This window comes from Pristiophorus japonicus, unplaced genomic scaffold (genome assembly GCF_044704955.1).
Source record: "Pristiophorus japonicus isolate sPriJap1 unplaced genomic scaffold, sPriJap1.hap1 HAP1_SCAFFOLD_2537, whole genome shotgun sequence".
In the NCBI taxonomy this organism is placed as follows: Eukaryota; Metazoa; Chordata; class Chondrichthyes; family Pristiophoridae; genus Pristiophorus; species Pristiophorus japonicus.
In genome coordinates, this window is record NW_027252271.1 from 12501 (window position 1) to 15000 (window position 2500).

Sequence of the window (2500 nt, forward strand, 5' to 3'; positions counted from 1 at the left end):
GAGGATGAGGATGAGGATGTTGAGGATGAGGATGAGGATGATGAGGATGAGGATGAGGATGATGAGGATGAGGATGAGTATGAGGATGAGGATGAAGATGAGGATGAGGATGATGAGGATGAGGATGAGGATGAGGATTAGGATGAGGATGGGATGAGGATGTTGAGGATGATGATGAGGTTGATGAGGATGTGGATCAGGATGATGAGGATAATGAGGATGAGGATGAGTATGAGGATGAGGATGAGGATGTTGAGGATGAGGATGAGGATGATGAGGATGTGGATGATGAGGATGACGAGGATGAGGATGAGGATGAGGATGAGGATGTTGAGGATGATGATGAGGATGATGAGGATGAGAATGAGGATGATGAGGATGAGTATAAGGATGAGGATGAGGATGAGGATGATGATGATGACGAGGATGAGAATGAGGATGAGGATGAAGAGGATGAGGATGATGAGGATAAGGATGTTGAGGATGAGCATGATGAGGATGAGGATGAGGATGATGAGGATGAGGATGATGAGGATGAGGATGAGGATGAGGATGAGGATGTTGAGGATGAGGATGAGGATGATGAGGATGAGGACGAGAATGAGGATGAGGACGAGGATGATGAGGATAACGAGGATGAGGATGAGGATGAGGATGTTGAGGATGAGGATGAGGATGATGAGGATGAGGATGAGGATGATGAGGATGATGATGAGTATGAGGATGAGGATGAGGATCAGGATGAGGATGAGGATGATGAGGATGAGGATGAGGATGATGAGGATGTGGATGAGGATGAGGATGATGAGGATGAGCATGAGGATGAGGATGATGATGATGTGGATGAGGATGAGGATGATGAGGATGAGGACGAGGATGATGAGGATGAGGATGAGGATGAGGATGAGGATTGGGATGAGAATGGGATGAGGATGTTGAGGATGATGATGAGGTTGATGAGGATGTGCATCAGGATGATGAGGATGATGAGGATGAGGATGAGTATGAGGATGAGGATGAGGATGAGGATGTTGAGGATGAGGATGAGGATGATGAGGATGAGGATGTGGATGATGAGGATGACGAGGATGAGGATGAGGATGAGGATGAGGATGATGAGGATGAGGATGAGGATGATGAGGATGAGGATGAGGATGCGGAGGATGAGGACGAGGACGAGGATGAGGAGGATGAGGATGAGGATGAGGATGAGGAGGAGAATGAGGATGAGGACGAGGATGATGAAGAGGATGAGGAGGAAGAGGAGGATGAGGACGAGGACGAGGACGAGGATGAGGACGAGGATGAGGTGAGGATGAGAATGATGTGGATGATGAGGATGAGGATGATGAAGATGCGGATGAGGATGATTAGGATGAGGATGATGAGGATGAGGATGTGGATGATAAGGATGGGGATGTGGATGATGAGGATGATGAGGATGAGGATGAGGATGAGGACGACGATGATGAGGATGAGGACGAGGATGTTGAGGATGAGCACGAGTATGATCCGGATGATGAGAATGAGGATGAGGATGATGAGGATGAGGATGAGGATGAGGATGAGGATGATGAGGATGATGAGGATGAGTATGAGGATGAGGATGATGAGGATGTGGATGAGGATGAGGATGATGAGGATGAGGACGAGGATGATGAGGATGAGGATGAGGATGAGGATGAGGATTGGGATGAGGATGGGATGAGGATGTTGAGGATGATGATGAGGTTGATGAGGATGTAGATCAGGATGATGAGGATGATGAGGATGAGGATGAGCATGAGAATGAGCATGAGGATGAGGATGTTGAGGATGAGAATGAGGATGACGAGGATGAGGATTTGGATGATGAGGATGACGAGGATGAGGATGAGGATGAGGATGAGGATGATGAGGATGAGGATGAGGATGATGAGGATGAGGATGAGGATGCGGAGGATGAGGACGAGGATGAGGACGAGGATGAGGAGGCTGAGGATGAGGATGAGGATGAGGATGAGGAGGAGAATGAGGATGAGGACGAGGATGATGATGAGGATGAGGAGGAAGAGGAGGATGAGGACGAGGACGAGGACGAGGACGAGGATGAGGACGAGGAGGAGGTGAGGATGAGAATGATGAGGATGAGGAGGATGAGGATGAGGAGGATGAGGATGAGGATGACGAGGATGAGGATGAGGAGGATGAGGATGAGGAGGATGATGAGGAGGATGAGGAGGATGAGGATGATTTGGACGAGGATGACAATGAGGAGGATGAGGATGAGGAGGACGAGGATGACGAGGTCGAGGATGAGGATGAGGAGAATGAGGATGAGGATGACGAGAACGAAGATGAGGACGAGGACGAGGATGAGAATGAGGATGAGGATGATGAGGATGAGGATGATGAGGATGAGGATGACGAGGATGAGGATGAGGATGAGGATGATGAGCATGAGGATGAGGATGATGAGGATGAGGATGAGGATGATGAGGATGAGGATGTTGAGGGTGAG

At 48.9% G+C, this 2500-nt stretch overlaps 1 protein-coding gene across 1 annotated transcript in view; it reads left to right on the forward strand.

Annotated features, from left to right (window-relative positions):
• Positions 1-1505, forward strand: part of LOC139247072 (uncharacterized) — a gene marked incomplete at both ends in the record, with an annotated part of 5068 nt that extends 3563 nt beyond the window's left edge. Inside the window, one exon of the mRNA XM_070871486.1 lies at positions 1375-1505. Coding sequence (XP_070727587.1) covers positions 1375-1505 — 131 coding nt within the window. The remainder of the gene's footprint in view (positions 1-1374) is intronic.
• Between the last annotated feature and the right edge of the window lie 995 nt (positions 1506-2500).